Below are 22,461 nucleotides of genomic sequence, written 5' to 3'. Positions count from 1 at the left end.
TAACTCCTGCTCTGTAGGTGTGCAAGGGCACTGCGTTCCTTCACATCCCAGTCTCCGTAACAGTTTCTTAGTTGAGTTGTTTGGACACCGTGAAATAAAGTTTTAAGGAATCTAGGAATCATTTTGATTTGAGGTAAACGCGGGATCAAAGCTAAGCACACATGGTACTGAGTTTTCACTGAACCCTTGGCCTCGATTTCCCAGGTAAGCTTTAGTTTCAGGTTGCGGCCATGTAAGATGATAATTTTTTGTATCTGCGCTAGTCTCATCTCCATCTCCCTTTGGAATGCCAAGGTCTGAAGCTACAAGCCACCGAATGTGATGGTCCAGTTAGAAATCTGTGTGAAACCGAACAATTAACTTGTGTGTAACTCTGTTTACTATTTCTTTCCCCTATAGTGAGAGAAACTCATCTGTTCGTTCCCTGCCTCGACCATATGGTACTGCATCCTGTATATAACACATATAGGAAATACTCTTTGTTTTGTAAGGAAGGATATTTAATCTTGTAACAGCCCCAGGAGAATTTTACTCCTTTTTAATTGACTTTAAAAAATGATCTTTAAAAATTTTTTTTTTTTTTTTTTTTTTTTTTTTTTTTGGAAGCAGCAATGAGTTTGCTTGCAAAGCACCTGTGAAATGGAGTTGGTGCTTGGTTTGGTGACGTGGTAGTCTTCGCTTTGGCACTTTATTTTGCTGAGAATAAAATACAATAATTTTCACTTCTTTGAAATATTTACTAAACAAGTGAAAAGACTCGTAAGTGAACGTAGTGTATTTTTTTTTTTTTTTTTTTTTTTCTTCAGAGAACTGGAGCAGCTGCTCAAAAAAAACCTGCTTTGCAGGTGCCAACAGAGGGCACCTAAGTTACATACATTTTTTTTTCCTGGCAAACTCATCCTTCTTCTCATTAAATGTTCTTTTTCCTCTTGAAAGTTCATAAGATTTTGTGCTGACAGGCAAACTCAATGAACCTTCATAATTATCTTCATTAGGTTTTGGTTTCCTCTCCTTCAAAACAAATAAAACTGACAAACAGGAGGAAGAAGTGTCTCTGGGATATCTATCATGCTGTTCGTCTCCTACATTCCCCATTACTGTGCTGTCTGAATGTCTCACAGTTTTTAAATACTCAACCTCCCAACAACCAGGGCCAGTTAATAAATGCCCTTTGTTCTTTTTCAGGAAGAGCAGAGAGAAGGTGGCCAAGATTCACCAGATCTGCGTGAATATCCCTAACTTCCATGGGAATTCCATCCTACATGTGCTTCTCCCTGCATCTGCTTGAAATTTCCTAGCAAACACATGGTAAAGAAAGGGAACCAAAACCCAGAATGTCTGGCCTCAACTTCCTAACCATGGGCCATCCTTTTTTTTTAGGTTTTTCAAGTGAGGAGAACACTAACGAGTGCCGTGAGGCTTTAGCCAGGGGTGATGCTCTGGATGTTTCTGGGGGATGAGGAGGTTACTGCTCCCTGCAGCCTGCCACTACAACTCATGTTCTGTCACGTCTTAAACTTCCTCTGTCAAGACATCACAGGTAGGCTTAAAAACTTTAAATAGTGAGACTTGGCCATAGGTTCTTGAACAACATAACGACTGCAGCCGGATCCTGGATTACACCAGGATCTGAGGTCTTGTTCTTTGTATAGTGCTAGACGCAGTGTTAGCATCTGCCAAATACATTTAATTTTCATCGAGTTCGATTACTCTGGTGGTGTCACTGCTGCAGAACCACCCTTACAGCAGCAGTTTAGTCTTTCAAAGGAGCATTGGAGGGTGAGACTAGGCTCGGTCACGTGTTGACGTGGCAGCTCAGACAGCGTAAGACCTGTCCCAAGGGTCCTTTCCCTGCTGACGTGGGCAGAGGTAAGACAACCTGGTGTGCGGGAAATGCGTGATTGAGCCAGTTTTGTTCTGTTTCTGATGAAAACACATTTAGTTCATTTAATTGTGTGGATCCTTGCTGGAGCTCACCAGGTGGAAACTAAACATCCTGCTGGGCTCTCAGGGAGGGAGAGGGCATCAGTTCATGCTCCCAGAAGCTCCAAGTGACTTGACAGCCAAGACTGAATGGGACCGTACACATCTCTCGACGTCCGAACTTGTTCTTAGAGAGGATGGCTGTAACACAGTTCAAAGCCCAAAGCTTTCCCCAGCAGGGCTGTCTTGTTCTGCGTTTGTGTAGCAGCAGGTGCCCAGGGAGCCCGATTTCTGGCTGGAGCTTTAAGCAGCACTGAAACACCAGTCAGAAATAGGAAGAAAATAACTCGTTGTGTGTCCTGCGTGGACATAGCTGAAGCCACATGCAGAGTCACAAACCAGGCACTGGAAGGGCTACTCCGATGTTCTTGACCCAGACTGGAGACCACAGGCTAAGGCAGTAGGGTTCTGTTTTCCACAGCCTTAACAAGCTTTTGTCAGATTTTTTTTTTTTTTATCGTTGTGACCTGGGGAGGGCACAACCAAGCCTACAGTGTCCGTGTGGTACCTCCTGCTCCTGGGGTGACTGAATTATGTCATTCAAATCAAAGGGACCGTCCCTGCTTTAACTAAGGGTTTGAGTGTTATCTTCATTCGCCTACATCTATCACAAATTGGCAAACGGCTTATCAGCGTTCGCTCTGTTCTCTGGTGGTAGATAGCTGAATTCCTTTATGGCTGATAAAAAATTTACACATCTGTCTTCCCAGCATACCTCTGGAGAGAAGCCCTTTTGCACGGCTGATGCAATGCTTTCTGAAAACAGGTTCCTTGAGCATTTAAATGACGCTGTCCCAAGGCGCGTGGTGACTTGGGCATTTACAAAGCAGCACAAGGAAGCTCCAGAAAAACAGTCGGAAAAAAGCCGACAACAACGAAACCACATCCAACAACAAAAACAACAACCAATCCACGTCACTTTCGCTCCCTCTCCTCCTAAAGCACTTCATTCTTTTCTCAGCTTACCTATCAATAGGCAAACCTCCACAGAAAGCTGTGGTGTCTCATAGTCCATGCTTCTAAGAACTCCGAGGCAGGAAAAACACCTTCCAAAGACGGAATCAGAATGCTGCAGGGCCTTCAAGAATGATTAGGAGTGATGCTGGGGGCGTTTGTATCTCAGACAAATAAGGAAGAGGGAAAGGCATGATGAGCTATGGGACCGAACATGTAAGACCGTGTTAAATCAGCATAAAGCAGATCTTAGACGTGTCACGAAACGGGATGACGGGAAGAATAAGACTGTTGTGTATTATAGGTGGCGGGACAGGAATTGTACTGTCAGCCCACAGAAAACTGGGATTTTGCTGCGCTTATCAGCGTTAATTTTGGGTCGAAGCTGTCGGACCTGCATCCAGCTGTGGTACTCTGCCTCTGCAGGGAGTCTGCAGGTGCCTCTTGGTGCAGCACCGCACCAGTAAAACCAGTAGCTTTGTCCCCCCCCAGCAGGGGCAAGAAAACATGGACAAACCCATGCTAAATAAATGCCTACATTTCCACACTGCTCTCTCTCAAAGGGACGTTCCAGGTTCCAACTGACTCTGTCACCACTAAGCGTCCAGAAATCCTCATCACTCTCGTGGATAATACTCGTCAAGAAACGGATTCTGTTTATCTCTCCGTATGTAAAATACGCGGGGAGGTAAATGGTCGTTAAACACTGAAGTTTTTAACTAGCCAAGTAGGAATTGCCCCAATAGAGCGATACGGGAGCTTCTATTCTACCTGAAGTTTACACAGCCAGGGCTTTGCATGCCAACCTTGCAAAAGACAATTCCCGCTGAAATTTGAGAAGCCCCAGTTTCTATGTCTTTGCCATTTACTCTCCCTTGCCATTGACTTCCCGTACAAAGGAGTCTATTGTTCGGGTGCCTTACCCACCGCTGCATACATTAATTCCATTCTTTCATAGGGTTTGCTGTTCCCACTGCCCTTTGCTGGAATATGTTTGAGTTCCTTTCTCCTTTAGCAACAGCAAAATCTGCCAGATGGCTTTCTGTTACGTTTAGGCCAGGTGGTTTTGGAGGACTGGGCTGAATTCAAATCACTTCAGCCACTGTATTTAACATTTCCCTTTCCCTTCTGGCTTTTCTTGTTCTGTGTTTCATTCACTCTTTACAAGTCTGAGCTGTAATTCTAGCAGGTTTCATAGACTCGGTGGGCTGACCTATTGCTAAGTGGCGAATCTACAGTGAACATGGGGGTGCTGATGCTGACATCCGGATCGATATCAGCACGGGGAGGGCGACTTCTTCGTTGCCTTTGATGGATAACTCGGCTAAATCAGTGCAGTTCATGTGGTGTTAGAGGCATCACACACTGATTTATGCTGGCTGATCATCTGGCATGTTTGGTTTCTGGAGAAAGAAGGAACTGAGTGGGCATTAGGACGCCCATCCTTTTCACTGTGAACTCCACATCCCTGTGAAAACCCTGCACAGAAGAGTGTCACCTGCAGCAGGTATTTTTCTTCCCACCCTGAGCTGTTAATGCCAGAGTTTCTCCGTGCAGCAAACGTGCAGGCAGTGCAGGTGCCGTGTCTTGATGCTGGACAAAGGAACTGGAGAAAAAAAAATGAACCCTGCACTTCATAGCTGACCGACTGAAAGCTCTGATTCATTCCTACCACCAGAGCCTGTGTCAACCGTGCCAGCGTTAGACATCCAGCCAATATCATACCAAGTGCTTGACGGTATTGTATTTGTACCTTAAAGTTTTCATCAATTAAAAAATAATCACAGCCGATGAGATCGAAGTGGCCCAGTTTGTGATCCGGTTTGTGCCTGGCTGCCAGGAAGCACTGCAAGACGATCCGCTGCATCCTGTCCTGAAAGAGAAGACAGGGAATGGTGGTAACTGGTGGTTGTGAATGCTGAGGGCATAGCCGTCACTGTCAGTCAGAGGTGTCCTCTTGCTTTAGGGACATTTTTTTCCTTCCCCTGCCTCCAGCAGAGCTCCTCTCTAGACTTGGAAGGATGCTGCATTTTGCAGATTACATGTCTGTCCACTTTGAGTTGAAACCTCCTCTTGAACTTGGTTCTCCTGACTGCTCCTGTGGTATGTGAAGGAATCTTGGCCCTTGGCCCTTATTCGGAATGAGCTGCCTGCAGAATTTTCGGCGGTTTTCTTTCATTTACTCCTATGGAGGCACCTAGATGTGAGCTGAACGCAACCATTTCTGACAGTGATGATTCACAGCCCCCTCGCAGCTGTGCTGGACGTAGTGTGTTAAAGAATCCTGCCGAGTTACAGCAACTTACAGAAGGTGATGCTCAGTTTCCCTCTGTTTGGAGTTGAAATGCACAGTGGGGAATTTCTGCATGAGGAGAGATACCATCATGTTGGCTGAAGTTTCTGATCCCCTGAGAAACCTGGCATATTCAACTACATTTGCTTCCGAGCTGTTTTTCTAAACAAAAATGTATTTTAACAACGTTTTTAGCTTTTTGATTTTCTTTGTATTTGGCTTTAAACTACAGCGTTTCCAAACTTAACCTGAGAAAGCGGTGTCCTCTGCCCTTTTCATCTTCACCCCAGCAAGTCCTGTGGAGAACTGATGCATCATTAGACTCGGGCTGATGAAATGATGTCTCCAGGACTCATTTCTTCACTTTGATTCCTCAGTGAGACAGGAAAGAAAATTTCTTCACTTTGTTTCCTCAGTGAGACAGGGAGATGGTCAGAAATCAAGCCAGTTAAGCCTTCTTATCTTTCCTCCTTGATAAGATCTAAGGCTCTGAGATGATTTTCATATGGCAAACTCAGATGGAGAACGGATGGTGAGGCTGAGTCAGACAGCAAAGAGACCACTGAAAGTGTAGTCCCTTTTCAGACTGGGAAGCTGGAGAGCTTTCTAACGTGCACTTTATTTTTTAATGCAGGACCACAGCATCGGGCCAGGAACGTGAAGACAATAATTGCGTTTTTACAGCTAGCGCTTCCATTCACGCTCTTTTTCTCAGCTGTTTGCCCATTTTATTAAAATTAAAACTCTTTGTGTCTTCACTTCTGTGTTTCGCATCTGCAGATAAATGGTTACCATGGGACCATCAATACCTTCTCACTCGGTGTGTGTGTGTGTTTCCTTGGGGACTCCAGTGAACTGACGGGTTTTCTCCCTGTTCCTGTCACCCTAATTAGGCAGACCAGCACACCACACGCTTGCTTGCACTTACAGTAAACACAGTGAAAACCCAGTCTTTGGGGAGGCCGTTGGGTTTTCTCAACTTCTCATTAACGTAGCTGTTGAAGTCCTCCATCCGCCAAACTCTCCTCTTTCAGCGGGCTGCATGGGGAGTTCTTGTTCTGCACGTGCTGAGGGAACAGAGCTAAGGGAGGATTAGATGTCTGGCGGTGAGGAATCACTGGGAACTGGCTTCCATGACAGACATCCAACTCGCCTGAGTTGTTCCAGGCATCTGGAGTTGGGAAGAACCCCAGGATCACATTATAGAGGTGGAGGGAATAGAGCCCCTCGCTACCAGAGCAACTGTCCTGGCTCTCACTGCGCCACACTGCCACAGGCAGGAATGTGCCTGACCCACATGGGTGCTGTAGAGACAATTCCCCAAGGTCTCTGTCAAGGGAAGTGTTTTCTCTGTGTGTGTGATATGTCTGGACCAGCAGCTGGCAGACAGGGAGAGCGGCTTTCAAGTCATGGTCATGGTATTCTTCAGACTAAACCCAGTTCCAGTGTCTGTCTGCCTGGTACTGCCCTATAGGAGAGTACCTCTGGGAGAGATGTAGGGATGTATCCCCAGCGGAAACATTGAGGGTTTCTCTCTCCCACGGTCTCATTATTCCCCATGTCTGCTGGAGTTTATCAAAGGCAAGTCCCCTTTCCCTGTGAAGCAGCCGGGCTTGGCCGCAGAGTCCATCTGTGAGATGGTTACTGTGAGGTTGCAAAGCTTCTGATGCTGTCCCTGCTGCCTCTTGTCTTTTGGAAATACAGTAAGAAAATGGCTGATTCCAGGTGGGATGAAAGCGTAGCAAGGGCATGAGAGCAGAATCAACTGTAATTTGAAGAAGCCTGGCCAGCTCCTATAAATTTCCTTTCCCTCCTCCCAGCAGGAACCCAGATAATTTATGTTCTGCTAAGAAACACCTGTCCTTTGTTTAATATCACTTGTGCCACGGGATCCTGCCCGAGCACCTGAATTCCCATGTGGATAGCTCTCTAGCTGAGCAAACAAACTATTCCAGGAAAACAAGCAGCACACTGATAATAGCTCACATTGCAGGGAGCAGCTATAATCCGCTGTCCTGAGCTGCACTTCTACAGGAACACTCAAACTCCAGCTGAAGGGGGCTCCTCTGATACCTCCCTAATGTGTATTTTGCTGGTTCTCAGAACACAGAATGACGCTGGGAGGAGGAGAGGGCTTTAAAATCAAACTGGTTTCTTCCTTCTGATTTTTTTTTTAATTTTACATTCTCTTTCATCAGGGCCACTTCTAACTACTGAAGGCCCTCATTTGAAGTAAAAAGCTCAGGTAGATCTGAGCAAGGAAGGCTTCTATTTTGTATGACAAGAGATTTATGGGGGTACAAGCCAGAGCAGTCTCATTCTGTTACAGCGCTCACTTGAGAAGCAAGATGAGCAAAGATGGAGATTTAAGAATGACGGCTCCTGAAGAACCCATCTGCATCTTACATCATTATGGTTACTGTATTTAAACACAACAGGATCAGCAAAATCCTTAGCCAAGATTAAGGCTTCTTTTTGCTAGGTAGCTGCAATCAAAGGCTTCTTGCCCTAAGAAGCTTATGGTCTAGAGATACACGAGAGAATAATGGCAGGAAAAAGAGGTCCAGGGAGAGAAACTGTGAGGTTAAGCAGGGAACTGGTCCATGGCAGAGATGGGAACCTGATCTCCTTCTGTTCAGCCTTTCTGCCCTGCCTGACATAAGCCCACGCCCATTACCTGGGTGCAGGGATTTTGCATGCAGGAGGAATTTATTTTTAGCCTTTCAAAAGTCTTTTTTTTCTGCTTCCCACCTCTGTCAACCACACCCTCTCCTTCTTCCGAACTAAGTGACCTTAGTTTACCTGATCGGTCAGATGAACAGTCACATCATCAGAAGCGGCATCATAACTGACACAGGCCAACCCGACGTAACCCTGGGCAAAAAATACCGCGTATGGTGCCGTGCAGGCGTTGAAGAGGTAAGACCGGACATCAAATTTCTTCCCTTCCGGGAGCAGAGGCTGGTGAATATACCTGTGAGAGCAGTTGTTTCAACAGGCAGCCATAATAGGTGGCAAAGCTCACACCAACCCCCACAGCCAGTTCCTTCTAATCGTCTCTTTGTCCCTTTTCCAACACCAGTTTAAAGGCGAGTGGCAGCAGAGGGCGCTTGTGGGAGAGGAGAGAAATGCAAGAACAGCTCCTTTCAAAAGGAATAGAAGCCGTGCCGAGGCTCCGTAATTAAAGATTTACTAATATTTGCTGGAGAATATACAGAGTTTATGTCTGCAGACAAAGAGCCCTTCATACAGCACCACTGCTTTTATTTCCAGGGTGATGTACCCCGGGAAGTTTTTCCCTTTATCATCAAAGGTCGCTGGATGTCTACATAAATAACGAGGATACGCTGTTAAAACAATGGTTGCCCACGACAGTTTTCAAAGGAACGTGGAGCTTCATTCCTCAGAGCATAAGCCATTCCTCGCTAATAGAAATCAAGATGAGATCTAAGATACGGTCCAACCACTCCTTCCCCCGGCACTGCTGCTTGTCCACGTCAAAGACCACGTGTTGCTCTAACTAAGGCCCTTGGTCTGATCTTGTCAGGCAGAGTTTTGTTCCATATCCTGGCTGCTGCGTAAACACAGTCCAGACGAATTTGGAAAGGCTGTAAGATCATCGTTCCGGTTTGCCATTTCACAAATCTCTCATTTCAATGAGGCCAACCATTCCTTTGTTATCAGAAGGCACGTTCGGATGAAGGCGAGCAGAGAATATTGCTTGCTTTGGCGAGGGAAGCTCTGGGAAAGGTTGCTCTGTTCTCTTGCAAGATAAAGATGCCAAGCCACGATAGCAGAGTGTCAGGGAAGTGGCACGGCGTGAGGAATTTGGTATCACCACTTTGCCGGGACGTGCAGTGGTCACTACATGGCAAAACGTGCTTTTGTCGTGACAGTGCTACAGAGTTGTCACGAGCATGTTGTCATTGCTGGCACGTCATGACAATGCCAGGCAATGTCATGTGTGTAAGGGCACCAGGGAGCTCGGGGTGCCCTGTGTGCCTGGCTCTGCACACTAAAGGCAGCATCAAAAGCATCTGGGAGCCTCAGCTCCTGGGGTAAAGAATGAAAACATCTTTTTTGCATTTCTCTTTGACAGTTTTATTCACTCCTCTCAAAGGACTGAAGTGATTTAATTATAATGCATTCCTCAGCTGAGGGAGGGACACTGAGGCAGAGGGAAGTTAAGGGAGTTGTGTAACAGTGCATTCGGTAGCTCAAACAGTTCTCATCACTTCTGCTGCCGTATTTTTCCCTTCCTTCTCCTGCTGTTCTGCTCCCCTACAAAATGTTCTAGCAACAGCTGGGAGGGTGTATGTTCTACAGAGAGCTGCCTGCGCCGTTCCTTTCTTCATACAAGGAATAAAAAAGTAAAACAACCCCAACCCAAAATTTTAGTGTCGGCTAGCCCCTGCCTATTGATTGAGGCCTAGATTTTGCAGCACTGAGACAGAGTCAAGAAGATATTTGGGAGGCTTTATTAGATTGCACGGAACAAACATTGCAGCCATCCCGCTTGTAAAACACTAGCTTTGTAAAAGAAGCTGGGATGATAAATATCTAATTTAAATTCCTTTGCATGAGGCCTTTTGTAGAGAACTCATGTACAGAACTGTAGCATCTGGCCTTTTGGATTCATTCTTAAATTTCCAGACAAAGGAAACTCGAATCTTTCTGATGACAAAGATCTACCTTGAAATGATTGAAGTGTGGATGCAAGACAAACCAGAGAAATCCGTTTTCTCCCACAAAATGAAGTCTCACAGGTCGACAAGATGCGTTGTAATCATATTAAATACTTATGGAACAATTCAACTCTCTGAGGCCAGCGTACTTAATCCAGCAGAGCGACTCATGCATGAATTCCCAGGCTTCAATCTCTACCTCTGCACAATTCTTGCCTGGGGAGCCTTGCACGGCACCCTATGAGTGAGTAGGTGTTCCTCAGTGCCGTGGAGCTTGGCTTGAAGGGTGTCGACAGCAGCTGGAGTTTTAAGCAGGAAAATTCCTCGACCTTGATGAGAGCAACGTGGTTTGCAGATCCAAATCTGTTCTTCTGCAGAGAGAATGAGTCTGTTATGGTAACGTGTGCGCTGTGAAGCACCGACGTGCCCCTTAGCGGCCTCTGAAAGCTGCTCACTTGAACGTGTGTGCATGTATGTACACACATGCATATAGGTATTATTATTCCTGCGTGTACTTTATGAGCATTTCAGAGGATCTCCTAGCTATTTAAATCGATTGCCACCATGATTAAGACAATTCACCTTTGCAAAAAGGCATTTCTCTCATCTTTTAAGTCCAGGCGAAAAGATTCTGGGAAGAATTCTTTCATCTTCAGTAACCTACGGGTGAATCGAGTACAAGTTGAAAACCTTACCCAACACATTTATTCCTCTGTTACTTTCAGAAAGGATGGTTGCAAGTAAACTTAAGAAATGGTGCTTTTTTTTTTTTTTTCCTGCTTATGGACAATTGTGTGTTTGTTGTATGTTTTTCCTGAGCTACCTCATTCCATAAGCTTTCAGGAATATATATTAGCCTTAAGACATTCTTCATGTGCTCAGTTTTTTGGAAAACTAGTTGAGATGGCTGCAGGTAACCATGGTACAGGATTGCCATTTGGTTTTTTTGCTAGGTCAAAAATAAAGGAGCAGGAAGGGCCATAACCTTCTCTTATATTTACAGTGTCTATGGCACTACGACCATTCCAGTAGGACAGTGTATCCAAAAACAGGGAATTGCTATGACTATTGTCTTTTGGGGACCTGGCACTACTACAACCCTAGACACAGGGAAAGAAGAAATTCTGTCTCTGATGTACGTACTTCTGGAAAAAAAAAAGTGTTTTTTCTAGAAGATAAGAAAGAGACAAAGCCCCATATGTGTTGTATCCTGTACTGTTACGCATCCAGAAGAAACTGGTGCATTGTTTATGTGCTGTCACTTTCTGTCGGCACGTTTCTGGTCAAGGTTCAAAGAGGTGAGAGTTCTTACTTGGAGTTAGAGCTCCTACCGATCTTTGTCATCATCTGCTCTTGCTCTCTCAGGCAGCATAAAAGCCCGATCTTACTGGTGAGGACTCCGTTGTTGGGAATCTGGTAGAGGAGCTGTTCACTTGCATTAGAACAAAAAAAACCCTTGTGCTCATCATCCCATGCAGCAGAATCTGGAGGATGAAGCTGACTTTGTCACTGCTGACTTTCACCAACTTGCTTTAAGGCTGTAGTAACAACTCAGAGCAGTGAAAACACTTGCTGTAAATGTGTTTCTGTCCAACCTCATAGTGGAACAAACCGACCTGGTGGGGCTTTGTGTGACAGTGTGTCCCTTGCTCCCTCCAGAGGTGCCGCTGCCGTCACACCGCTCCAGCTGCAGGATTGCATCCCCACATCCATCTGCACTGCTCGACAGCTGCCCAACTGCTGGAATGGTGCAGCCTGACAAACAGCCACCACATTGCCACCAGAGCTGGCAGGAGGGGAAGGGCAGTAGGGAAGGGATAACACACTCCCTCTGCCGCAGGGAAGCCGGCAGCTCTGTGCCGCGATGCTCAGGCTTGCCAGGGCACAGGTCTTGACCAGCTCCCAGAAGTAAAAGAATTGTGCTTAGGGAGTTTTGTGTTTGTTATGCAAAGTACCACTCTGGGGGTGCCAACCAGAGGCGCTGCTGTGGGAGCCCTTGGTTTTATGCTTTTCTGGTGGGAAAGCTGGCAGAACCCTGTGAAGTCCGGACGCGCTGATGAGATGAAGGGTAGAGTGCAAGTCAAAAAGTTGGTGGCTAATACAGTGGAGTAGTTGGGCTTTTAGTGACTCTGCTCTAATACAGCAGAGTTGTGGGGCTTTTAGTGACTCTGCTCTCCCTAGAGACAGCTGGGATGTGTGGGGTGACCCGTCTGGAGATTACTTCTCTCCGCAAGCGCACCCTTGCTTCCTTTTCTCCTGCCCCCACCTCCGCTACGGGGAGCATCTCGGAAACACAAGGCACCTTCTTTTTGCAGGGCCCAGGCTAGTGCTTGCGAGGTGCCAGAGCCTCCCCCCCTCCTCCTCTGCTGCAGGACTCTGCCAGCCTGTGCTCAAATCCGGAGGGAGGTCCCCATTTCAGAAGTGATTGTGATGGTTTGTGTGTAAATTTCTGTACTGCTCTTTTCACTATACATAGTTCACTTCAGTGGTATCTTTTCTCCCAAAGCTGTTCTCTTGTCTAAAACCCTTTCTTTAATCACCATGGCAACCCAGCTCTGATGTCCCCTCTGAGGTCTGCCAAGAAGTTGAGGTTACCTGTTTCTCCTACCCCCAGGTGACCTCCCCTGCTCTGGGAGTCACAAGTCCAGCATTCTAAAATTTTTCCCACCACCCTCTCCCACTCAAGGCCCACGGGCACCTCTACCTTCTTTGAAATGGTAATAGGTCTCTCTGCACTTGATTTCACACCATTTCAGTGCATAATCCTCTCTTCTGTTGTCATAGATACGCTGCCAGCCTCTGCTCTGGCAATAGATGCTCACACTGCATAAAGGAAAACAAAATTGAAAAGTGGCCTCCCTTCTATTAACAAATACTTAGCTCATATCCCCTGAACTCCTGGTAGTTTTCTCTGGGAGACTGAGCTAACATGCCCAGAAGCTCCTGGGTGGGGGATAAGGTGGAAATATTAATTAGAATGGCTGCGTGGCTGCTAGTGAACCTCCTGGTCTGAACTGGCGAGGGTGGGGGGAGCGCCTGAGGATGCTAAGAACGTTATGATTCAGCAGCTCTAATGAGAACTTCACCATTTCAGCAGGGTTTTGCCAGTTAGGCTGCAACTGGTACCCATGGAACAGAAGCATTCAGGGCCCAGTCTAAACAAGGAGCCTCTCCACTGAGGAGTTCGGAGAGAACTGACAAGTAGCGGTAGAAAAAAGCTCTTTGTAGACAAACCTATGGAAAACAGAGCAAGGAAAGTGCCGTTTGCAGCAGCGATTCTGTGGTTCTTCCTGGTGACAACATCTAGAGAAGAATGCCAACGTGCTGGAAAGAACTCAGACAGGAACGAATGGAACTTCTGATCTGACAGTTTTCCTTGGGCAGAAATCTCTTCTTATTTTTTTTCGCTTGGTTTACATTCAGCACAACAGAATGTTGATCAGCGACAGTGGCTGCTAGCTCTAGTGATGATGCTAACGGATTTGCTATATGGTGGAGCGAAGTGATTTCAGAACAGTCCCAACAGCGAAACTTTCATCGAACAAAGAGAAGCATTTAATTTCTCCGCAAAGATATATGGTTAGCTCCTCTGCTACTGGTGGGTACTTTCTGTTTGATTTGTTTTTAAGCAGTTCCCCAGGTGTACCACTCCAAAAAAAAACCAGCAAATCAAAGGAAAATTATTTGAGGCCAATGGATAGTGGATGGCATTGCATGACTTCGTGTATAACACTGCTGTTTATATGAGTCTGCTGAGAGGATCTACTTACAGCCCAGCTCCATTAGATCCACTGATATCAAAATATGGCCCTGGCCCCACCGGTACTTTTGGTATCTCTTCTTCTGGCTGTTTTTTCTCGAAGGCATGCCTTACCCTGTTTTCTGTTCTTTTTAGACTTGGCTTTGTCAAGCTCTGCTTCAGAGCTGGTTGAAGTAGCTGCAAAATTGGAAATGAAGAAACTTCAGATGATCTGGCACCTTCTCCATGAAATCTACATCTAGAAGGACAGCTACTGCAGAAGAAAATACTGTAAGGTAACGGACTGCTTCAGTTGGTTTTACGGTCATCTCTAAGGGCGTTGTCTTAAAACGATTCAGAAATTGTTGCTAATGTGACTTGGTGGCAGGTATCACGGGATATTAAGCGGAAAACCAGAGGAAATACAATAAAATACATAGTAGAAGGGAGCATTCAGGTCAGCCCTGGTCTGTCAGTGCCAAATGGCATTCTCTTACTTGGCAGGCCTCTGCTTCACAGGACTTTCTCGGATATCTTGTGCAGGTGGGTCTCAGTTCTGCCCGAAGCTGAGCACAGATCATCCCATGGAAAACAGGGGGAGTCAGACAGGCTGCAAGGTCTAAGGGCGGTGTGGGGGTACAAAGGGAGAAGGGCGAGAAGAGCCTCCTGAGGTGTGTTTGCCATACATCGAAGCAGGTGTTCTTTCAGCTGTTAAAGCCTACAGGAGTTTGGACCAGCCCAGGGTGTGAGAGCTCTGAGGTCCCCCCGAGAGGCAGCCACACAGTGGACTGGCACACGTGAACTGGTGACGATGGCTGAAGGGGTGGGAATGGGAAACACCCGGCTTCAAATTGGTAACTAATCATGTCAGGCTTGCAGTGCTTCTGTTACTTATTCTCAGACCCCAGGGGCTCAAAAGCTGGTGAATTTGTAGGGAATAGTACTTTTTTTTTTTTTTTCAGTACAAAGTTAATGAGATCTGCTTAACCGGTGAGTGCTGGTGGGTTATTTGTGGAGGAGAATGTCGGCGCTTGTACCTAGCTGTAGCAATTGTGAAGAACTTGGCCTTCTAGGAATAATAAACTCAACTGAAAACTTCCAGATCTTCCTCTGTCAAGAGGTTTCCCTGTCTAATACCTAGCAGAAGCTACACCCATGCTTTGTCCATATTTCAGGTCTCCGATATTCTTCTTACAGCACAGACCATTCTCTGGTGCAGTCTACAATGATATTCTAAAGCATAAAGTTGCTTTAAAGCAGCTGAAGCAACGCAAGTATCATCTCACCCTGAGAGAGATACAGGCCCAGAGGTCCAGCACTGTGCTTTATAGTGGATTTGTTTTAACTAAAGTAGCAAAACTTGTTCAGGGTCTTGCCTCATACGCCGTGGTACTGTTAGAAGAAAATACGGTATGTGAACAATTTCTATCACCTGATCAATCTTCACAGTGTTCAAATGTTTTCAAAACAGATCAGTGACGTTAGAATGAGACAAAGGACATGGCCGGTTTGGAACTTGAATCACATTTGGATATGAATGAAAGAATGGCCAATATTGGGAAATTTTGTTTTGAATATGATTGCTGGTAAAGGACTTCAGAAGGGCAAACCGTCTGGTTTCAGGAGTGGTATCTGATGTAATCGTGTCATCAGCCTCAAAACTGTTGGTGGATTTATCATCCATTATCTTGGCCGTAGCAAGAAATTTCTGTTTGGGGTCTGATTTCTCAGCTCGGAACTCACAGGAGTGGTGAGTCTGGCACTCGCTTCCACAACAGCTCATGACTCCTTCTGTAACTAACATCTGGGATATTGATACCCAAATCACTGGCTCCAAACCTACAGAAAACAAAGGCTTACTGCTTCCAGGCACCCAGAAACTATGCCTCTGGTTTCTCTTCAACCTGGCTGTGCACAAAACTTTCGAGAACAATATAGCCTGTGAATAGGAAAAAAAAAAAAAAAAAATCCACTCTGTCCTAATTCTGTTCCCATTGGAATTAGGTGGTGGCAGGGAAGGAGGGAGCGGGAAACAAGCAGATGACAAGACTGGAGTTGTCTATTCTTTGGACTCTTCTTTTATCATTATTTGTTATAGCACATGCTGCGATCCCATGAGTGAAAACTTCTATCTCAATGCCAAAACTCCTTTGACTTAAGTGGAGCAAAGGTACTGGGCATTGTTATCTCTGATATTTTACAAGCACTCGTCTTATGTCTCCATCGTGCTCCACCTATGAGCACAGGTGCAGTCCGCGGTGAACTCTGTGCCCACAGTTACTGGATTTCCCAGCAGGCTCCCACACCTGGTTCGGTTTGCTTTGGAATAAAGAAAGTTTCCTGCAAACCCTCTGAGGCAAAACTTGCTTTAAATTTCTGCTTCATGCAGTACTTGGCACCGAAGGGTTTGAACAGTAAAAAAAAAACCCTCAGCGTTGTTACAAACTGCAGCGCTATCAGTGCGAATCCCTGGATTCCTGCCTTAAATTTCCTCCTTATACTAAACCCAAAACAAACCAAAAGAACATACTAAACAACCAGTTCAAACAAGCCAGGGCACAACAGCCATGATGGAAAATACTGCCTCGGCAGCGTCTTGTAACCAACGGAAAGGAGCTTTTTCCTGAGTGAATTTGGAGCTGCCTGATACCGGTTCTGTGGAGCGGAGACCTGGCTTCCTCGCTGCGACGGTGGGACGGTGCCCGGGGCAGCGAGCAGTGCCCAGCTCTTTGGTCACAATCTCATTTTGCCATCCCAGCACCAGACCAGGTGATAACATCCCATATTCTGTCTTCCTCTAGAAGAGGCCGTCATTAGCAACTCAGTCAAATTTTTTTGAACAAACTGTTTGAAAGCGGCTCGAAGGCGGGGTTAGTTCAAAGGCATGCAGAGAAGTAGTAGAGTGCAACTAGTTTCCTACACCAAATGCATTTTGGTCGTACCACAAAGTGGTACCACCCCTCCAGCTACTGGTATCTTCCACGAGGGAGGCTGATCTCCCTCCTCTGCCTTAACACGGTGTGTTATTGTGCTGCTCCTGTTACTCTTTGATATGGGAATGTAAATATTTATTTATCTATTTTTAACATTTAATTGCTCATTCGTACCTCCTGCGAGAGCTTGTGGCTCTTTTATCATCTCCCTCCTTTCCTGGAGTGATAAGAAATTAGTCAATTTTAAACAGCCCCGTTTATCCTGAGACACGGACACGTGAAATAACCTGCAATGATTGAAGTGCTGGTGAGGTATTCTTCCATCAGTCTGAACACGTATATGTCTCTCCCTCTCTGATCTTTATACAGAGACCCAAGGGGTGGGAGCCTTTTATCTTCTTTTCTGTCTAATTATGGAATCTCCCACTATTCGGGATGAACCTTCATTTCGTCAAATCTTTTGACGTGTATCAGTTAAGCATGAGTCCCCTTAGTCTCCATTTGTTTGTGCGTTTTGCATCCTCAGATGGTTAATTATTAAAGAGATAAGGAGAAGGAGGGATGCAGGGGGTTATTCCTGTTGCCTGATGGCATGAATTTCAGGCAAGGGCCTTTTCACTTGTTTATCAGAGGTGGGATTAGACGCTTGTTGGGACTTGAGCTCTTAAAAAAAGAACAGACAGAGTGGCTTGGCTTGCACACCTAATCAGCAGAGAGGAGTGGATATTTCAGAGGCATCTGAGCTCAGCTCTGCATTGTCCTGTGAAAGAGCCTCTCTCTCTGTCCAAAAGGTATTTGTGGCGGGGAGGAGGGAGAGCCCTTGGGGAAAGAGTCTTCTAATTTGTCACATAAACTAGCAGCATGAAATTAAACAGTATGATTCCCTTCCAGAGAGCCTGCACAGAGATTGTCTTCACACCGGGTGCAGCCAGTAAATTACATTGCTTGAGACAATTTTGAATTCGGGTCATTAACTTCTTTGGGAATTGTGTGTTGGCGGTGTCTGTATAAGCAGCTCCTATCTCATCTCAGCTCTGCTTTCAGTGCACACGGGGATAAACACACTGGCAGGGAGATGCAGTCTGCTTTGAAAAAAAAAAAAAAAAAAAAAAAAAAAAAGAGGAGAGCTTAGAAGACAGAACTTCCTTTTTTTCCTTTTCCATGTGAAGGGAGGTTTAATGGAATAGTAGCTGACTGATTTCTCCAGAATCCAGAGTTTAAATCTAGCTGAAATTTTCATTTAAGAAAGCTAAATGATCTAAACATCGTTCTAAAGACAAGCACAGCCCGATTACTTTTGTAATTTTAACAAATTTTCATTGGAAACAAATAAATATCTTTTTTACTGCCAATGCAGAGAGCCACACAATAACTAAATCGAGGATACAAGATTCACCTTTGTCAGCTGATAAGGATCCAGCCTGTTGGTGGTTGCTTCCTTGCACCATGGATTTGGTGTTCTTTTTCCCCATGGTTGGCGCCAAGGCCATCTCAGCCTAACCTGCGAAAGGAAAAATCACCATCAGCCACTCTGCCGGAGTCACGCGTGGTCTGGGGAAGTCTGTAAGGTGTACTTTCCTCTCTGTGATCATTTGCTCAGTTGATCGTAGATGCCATTTTTCACCACCTTCTGTGATTTTTCGTTTCTTCAGAATTTATTTGACTCAGTTGTTTAGCCGGGAATGCATTAGCTCCACTTTCCATCTCCAGTTTCTTATGGGTGGTCTCTAGTGATAAGCTTGTTGGTGACTGTGCTGGGGATCTGAGTGCTTTTGTATCTAATCTTTGGGCTCTTTCTACTTCCTTCCCCTTGATAGCACTCAATGTAGGTCTTGGGTTGCCTTGGAAATTTGCTGTGAGTAAGTGGGTGCTTTTCCTAAGTCTGCTGCTCATGGTGGAGCAGTGCCCAAGAGTTGTTTTCAGATATATCTGGTATTCTTTGTCCATGGCATCTTCAGGCTCCAGTTATTCGGCCTTGGGATAAAAGACAGGCTTCTTTTCAGGAAGCTTGAAAGCTGAGACTCATTTTTTGTCTTCGCGATGGATATGAGAACACCAAATGAGATAATTCTATCTGGAGACAGAAACCATAATCCCAGATAGTTGTTGGACATAGGGTAGGCAGAATATTTCATGCTTGGAACAGTCAGTTGTGCAAAAGGACTTGTTCTGAGTCGAGGCTGCAACTATTTTGTAGGACGGATGCTTACCTTAGAAAGTGTAGGGCAGCTGAAACATCAGCTAGAATGAGAGAGGGAAATATATATTTGCAACTTCTACTTGCAAGTGAAAATAACAAATAGTCTAAGAGCTCCAAATAACTGGAGCAGACATACTGTGCAGTTCAAAGTCTGCAAGAAGGGCAAATGCCAAAGTTCTAGTTACTGTAAGTATTCTTATGTAGGAGGAAGATGTAAGACAACAACCTAAATTATAATATTGAGTGACTGAATCTACACGTAGATATATTTAAAGCGTATTTGCTGTTAGAGACTGTCCTTCCCCCGAGGGATTTGAGGGAGGGGGCAGGCAGGGAAGGTGGACAAGCATGTCAGTGTCCCTGGTTCATTGTGTTTGTGGCCACGTCGCAAAGCATTACAGTGCCAGTTCCCTATCTGCGGGTTGGAGTAATAATTGCATAATTGCGCCTGGGTGGGACTGGAGTTCTCGTTTTATAGTACAGTCAAAGACTGGCTGTTCAACTCCATTTGTTTAAACGGAGTTTTATTTCCAGTCGGAGGCCCAAGACCCTTGCAGTTTCCCATGACGTGACGTTTTAAAGAAAAAGAAGCCGCCTTAAAAAGACATGAGGTTTAGAGAAGGGCAGGTGTTGTGGAACCTCGGGGCACCTGCCTTTTTCTAAATCTCAGTCTGGCAAAGCCACAAGAGAAATTAGAGGAAAAAGGGTCCTTTCAGGCTCTGGTGGAGGGTAAAGGGTGGGGGTTGGCATAATACACAGCAGCTGCCACCCAAAAGAATCCGGCAGAGGGCTCTTGCCAGACGGTGAGATGAAGCTCTGAGATCCCCTGAAGAGTGACAGGGAATAAAAAGCTGTTCCTCAAAAACAACACTCGCCCTCAGACTGGGAGGCATCCTGACAGGGAAAGAACTGACACGAGTCTTTAAAGTGGGGATTTGTCAGACTTGGGTTAGGGTCACGGCTCCAGCACAGTGCACGGAGCGAAGGCTGCTCTGGGTGGAGCTTTAGGGGACGAGGGAGCACGTGGAGCGGGGAACAGGAATTGTAAGCGGTGGTTTATGTTCAGGTGGGTTTGCGTTTGCCAGTCCGGTCGCAGGAAGGAATCTTGGCGATGCTTTCTCCCGAACAAAAAATGCACCGGTCAGGAAAGGCGTGAGGCTCAGGCATGTAATTGAAAAACACGTGTGAAGAAATCCTCATCATGCTGAGGAGATACTTAATGTTCCTCTTTCAGCTGTTCCTGCTGTGGCGTTGAACATCAGAAGCAGAAATCTTCCTCTCAGACAAAAGCAGCTTTTCCATTCTGCTGGTGTTTGACGCCTCTTCCTATAGCTTCATTTTAGGATAAACGCTTCTCAGAAGTTTCTTCTCTTGCGTTGTTGAGCACTTACACGTCACTCCCCTGTGAGGCTGAAGGACTCAAATGGAACTTGTGAGGAATTGATGCACCCGGTGGCCTCACAGCTTGCGTGTGCCTTTGCCTCCAGACACCAAGTTGCACGGAAGTTGTTTTACACACTTCCCCGGCAAAGTGAAAGGATTTTGAAGCAGTAGAAAGAGAAGTCTGCAGTAAGTGCAAAGCCTCCTCCTTGTGTCTGTTTAATGACAAGTGTCTGCAGGCACCTTCTTACTACCTAAGGCAGTGATCGCTGGTGATAATTCATAAAGAAGTGCTGCTGCCATGTCCAGAATTTATGTAAAGCCTTTTATAGGAAAGAGCAACATTCTACACATCGTCTGGTTTGTCGGGAGAGGTAGTTGTTCTGCAATAACTCCACAAAACCAGCTCAGTGATTTTTACCAAAGTGTATCCGATGACAGCAGCTTGCCCAGTTTTGGGGGTCTGATGAGATCTCAGAGAGGAGGCTTTGAGGATGTGCCAAGTCACGTTTGGAGTGAGGGCCTTGGATGTTCACTCCAACTGTCATAATATAGATGCAAACAGCTGTTTAGCTTCTGAGTCGGCGCTGCTGTCATTAGATGACACAAAACGGCTTCAGCATCTCAGCGATAAATCACTCTGTGCCCTATCTTCACGGAGATCAGAGAGGCATTCTGTACAACCACATTCTTGCCTTTTGGCTCCTTCTTTCAGGGGCTAAAACCATACCTTAAACTAACAAAAAGTCATGGAAATTCTAACCTTTGCTCGGCAGTTTCTAAATACTTCAGCAGAGGTTTAACTGCTCCCTGCCCTGCCTTCACTTGGGAGAACTTGCACTTGACTTCTAGTCAAGGCCATAAAACAGCTTCTAAGGAGACAAACTGGCTTGTGACGGGTTGGAGCTCTGGAAGAGTACAGCCTGCCTTACTTCATGGGCTGAAGGACGGTGAGTTCACAACAGCGAGTTTGCTTCTGCTTTGTGTCCCTCGAGATGCTGTTGTGCCAGTCTGGGGGGGTCCGGCAGCCTTCAGCGCTCTGCGCGCGGGCTGATCCCCTGGCAACTGCTGCCTGGCCATGGCTGGGGATCACACAAGCGCTTCTGATGTTAAAAATGCAAAGGGTTTCCACAAACGTGTGTGCTTTTAGATAAAGCTATCCAATGGCAGTGCTAGAGGAGGGCTGCCGAGCAAATCCGCAGGGGTGTATCAGACTGGAATTGTGTAACCAAAAAATAAGAAAACCAGTTCAGTTCTCTGAGTGTTTGCTGGCTGGGCACATTTTTGCTCACTCTTCTGTGGCTTTCCTCAAGTATTTTAAAGGTCAGGCTTCACCTCTGCTTGAGACACCCTTGCCGCTTGCCCTGCTCCAAATAGCAAACCAGAAAGCTGAATTTAATTCTCTCCAGTGCGCACTGAACGCCAATAGGACAACAAAAATATATACTCTGTCTATAATGTAGTTTTCCTTTCTGGGGCAGAGTTTGCATAGCTCAGCACTTTGCTGAACTTTGTTAATGCTTGGACTTGGCCCAGCGCAGCGTGCGCTGTTAAATTTGCTAAGACTGAAATGAAATCATGAAAACTGCCAACAGGGCAAAATTAGCATCCGAAATCATCGTAAGTCCTTCCGTTTAGCGAACAGAGGCAAATCCTTCCGCAAAGTTCTGAAGGGCGACTCAGAGGCCAAAGGCACCTGCTGTGCCCACCCTCGAGAGCCGCCCAGAGCTGCTCTGTGCAGAGGCAAGGTTCAGCAGCAGAGCAGGAGCAGTGGGGCTGCAGAGCGAGGGAGAAAACCTTTTCCATGTGCACCCAGAGGTTCAGTGCCCTCCACCCCTGGGGGGGGGTCAGGGTGAGCCCGTTGCCCGCCCCGGTTCAGCTCCCTCCAAACAGAATCCAGGCTGTGAGCTCACAGAACACCCATGGCTTGAGCCAGAGCATGCCGAGGAGGAATTTCGGTGAAAAAAATCACGTGCCGGGTGTGATCAAAAGCGCACCTGCAAACTCACCAGCAGGCAGTGGGGACACTGTCAAAACACAGCTCACACCGGTACAAAATGATGCCGATTTATGTAAAAGGCATAAATCCAAGCGTATTTTTAAAAGGGGGGGGAATAAGGGAATGATAGTGTGAGATAGCTGCCAAATATAGAGATTTCTCTTACAAGACTCCCTATAACTGCTTATTGAATCACTTGAATAGTTTTACTGTAGGAAAGGAAAGGAAAGGAAAGGAAAGGAAAGGAAAGGAAAGGAAAGGAAAGGAAAGGAAAGGAAAGGAAAGGAAAGGAAAG

General features: G+C 45.9%; 1 protein-coding gene across 1 annotated transcript in view; it reads right to left on the bottom strand.

Annotated features, from left to right (window-relative positions):
* The window catches only part of TTLL10 (tubulin tyrosine ligase like 10), a 39,462-nt gene that overhangs the window by 11,171 nt on the left and 5,830 nt on the right, over positions 1–22,461 (bottom strand). The window contains 13 exon segments of the mRNA XM_026862944.1: positions 4,691–4,810; positions 6,159–6,252; positions 6,254–6,297; positions 8,033–8,204; positions 10,115–10,291; positions 10,495–10,575; positions 11,228–11,340; positions 12,612–12,738; positions 13,686–13,780; positions 13,782–13,852; positions 17,975–18,083; positions 20,199–20,205; positions 20,931–21,015. Of these exon segments, the coding sequence (XP_026718745.1) occupies positions 4,691–4,810; positions 6,159–6,252; positions 6,254–6,297; positions 8,033–8,204; positions 10,115–10,291; positions 10,495–10,575; positions 11,228–11,340; positions 12,612–12,738; positions 13,686–13,780; positions 13,782–13,852; positions 17,975–18,083; positions 20,199–20,205; positions 20,931–21,015 (1,295 nt within the window).

This window comes from Athene cunicularia (genome assembly GCF_003259725.1).
Source record: "Athene cunicularia isolate RWA chromosome 21 unlocalized genomic scaffold, athCun1 chr21_part1, whole genome shotgun sequence".
NCBI classification, from domain to species: domain Eukaryota; kingdom Metazoa; phylum Chordata; class Aves; order Strigiformes; family Strigidae; genus Athene; species Athene cunicularia.
The sequence above is the reverse complement of the archived record's forward strand: the minus strand, read 5'-3'. Positions and strand labels throughout refer to the sequence as shown.